Raw genomic sequence first — 1,282 nt, forward strand, 5'->3', positions numbered from 1 at the left:
CCAGCACCCGTCACTCACTTGCCTTCCTGTGACAGGTTCCAGGGGGACAGCCGTCTGGAGCAGCCGGGCTGCTACCACCATTGCGTGGATGAGAACATTGAGAGGAGAAACCACTATTTAGACCTCGCTGGGATAGAGAACTACACGTCCCAGTTCGGGCCTGGTAAGGCGGGCTGAGGGGGGCGTGGTCACCGTCCCCCCTGGGCTGGGGAAGGCATGGCTTGGATGGGACAGGTTCCAGATGTTATTGGAGGCGATGACATTAAAACCCTTAAAAAAAGGTAAAGGAATGCCTAGCTGGCGTGGCTCCGTGGCAGAGCATTGACTCATGAACCAAGGGGTCTCTGGTTCGATTCCCGGTCAGGGCACATGCCCAGGTTGTGGGTTCGATCCCCAATTGTGCAGGAGGCAGCCGGTCCATGATTCTCTCTCATTGATGTTTCTGTCTCTCTCTCTAAAAATCAATAAAAGTATATTTAAAAAAATAATTAACACAGGCACAAAGCGAGCCAAATCAGAGAGTATCTGAGGGCTTATAACACAGTGAAGACCAGTCGTCCCACACCCACCTGGCCCTCCTGCCCTGCGCCCCTCTCCGCCCAGGGAGGACCCCACTTCCCTAGCTCTGTCTGTATCAGCTCTCGTCCCATCTCTTGTCCCAGCTCTGGCTGAGACCAATGAGAACAGAGCTCAGGTAACTTCACCCCCCACCATGCTGGGTTTCTGGGGTTACCTTGGAAGTTGAGGAACAGGCCTGCAGGTCTCCTTCACGCCCCACGACCCCAGATGGGCACCCTCTCCGCCTCCCTCTCGTTCGCAGCTCTCCCTAGGGAGGGGAATTCTGTTTAAAGACCCCACACAGACACAGTTCTTCCCACGTAGCAGATGGCAGGGCTCCACTGCAGAGCGCCGTCCCCCGAGGCCAGGAGGAGGCGGGGACGGGACTCTGATAAAGAACAGCGGGCCTTCCTGGGTCTCGGCGATCCGGGCTTGAGGTGACTTGTGGGGCGCAGTGCAGCGCCGCGCACAGTAGGTGCTCATGAAATACCTGTTGCATTGCTTCCTAGGCTCCCCGTCCGCGGCCCAGAAGTCAGAACTGCCCCCCCGCACCTCCAACCCCACGCGGTCTCGCTCCCACGAGCCCGAAGCCGTCCACGCGCCCCACCGAAAGCCCCCAGGCGCAGACCCAGGCTCCTCCCACGGCCTTGACACCCCGTTCGCCAAGGTCCCGGAGGCCCAGCAGCGGCTCCGGGGCGCCCAGGAGGGGAGGAAGCACTTTGTG

The 1,282-nt window shown here is 59.4% G+C and overlaps 1 protein-coding gene across 1 annotated transcript in view; it reads left to right on the top strand.

Moving 5' to 3' along the window:
- Positions 1–1,282, top strand: part of NKD1 (naked cuticle homolog 1 (Drosophila)) — an 80,092-nt gene that overhangs the window by 77,694 nt on the left and 1,116 nt on the right. The window contains exons 8-9 of the mRNA XM_006777061.2: positions 36–163; positions 1,068–1,279. Of these exons, the coding sequence (XP_006777124.1) occupies positions 36–163; positions 1,068–1,279 (340 nt within the window). The remainder of the gene's footprint in view (positions 1–35; positions 164–1,067; positions 1,280–1,282) is intronic.

This window comes from Myotis davidii, unplaced genomic scaffold (assembly GCF_000327345.1).
Source record: "Myotis davidii unplaced genomic scaffold, ASM32734v1 scaffold328, whole genome shotgun sequence".
Taxonomy (NCBI): Eukaryota; Metazoa; Chordata; class Mammalia; order Chiroptera; family Vespertilionidae; genus Myotis; species Myotis davidii.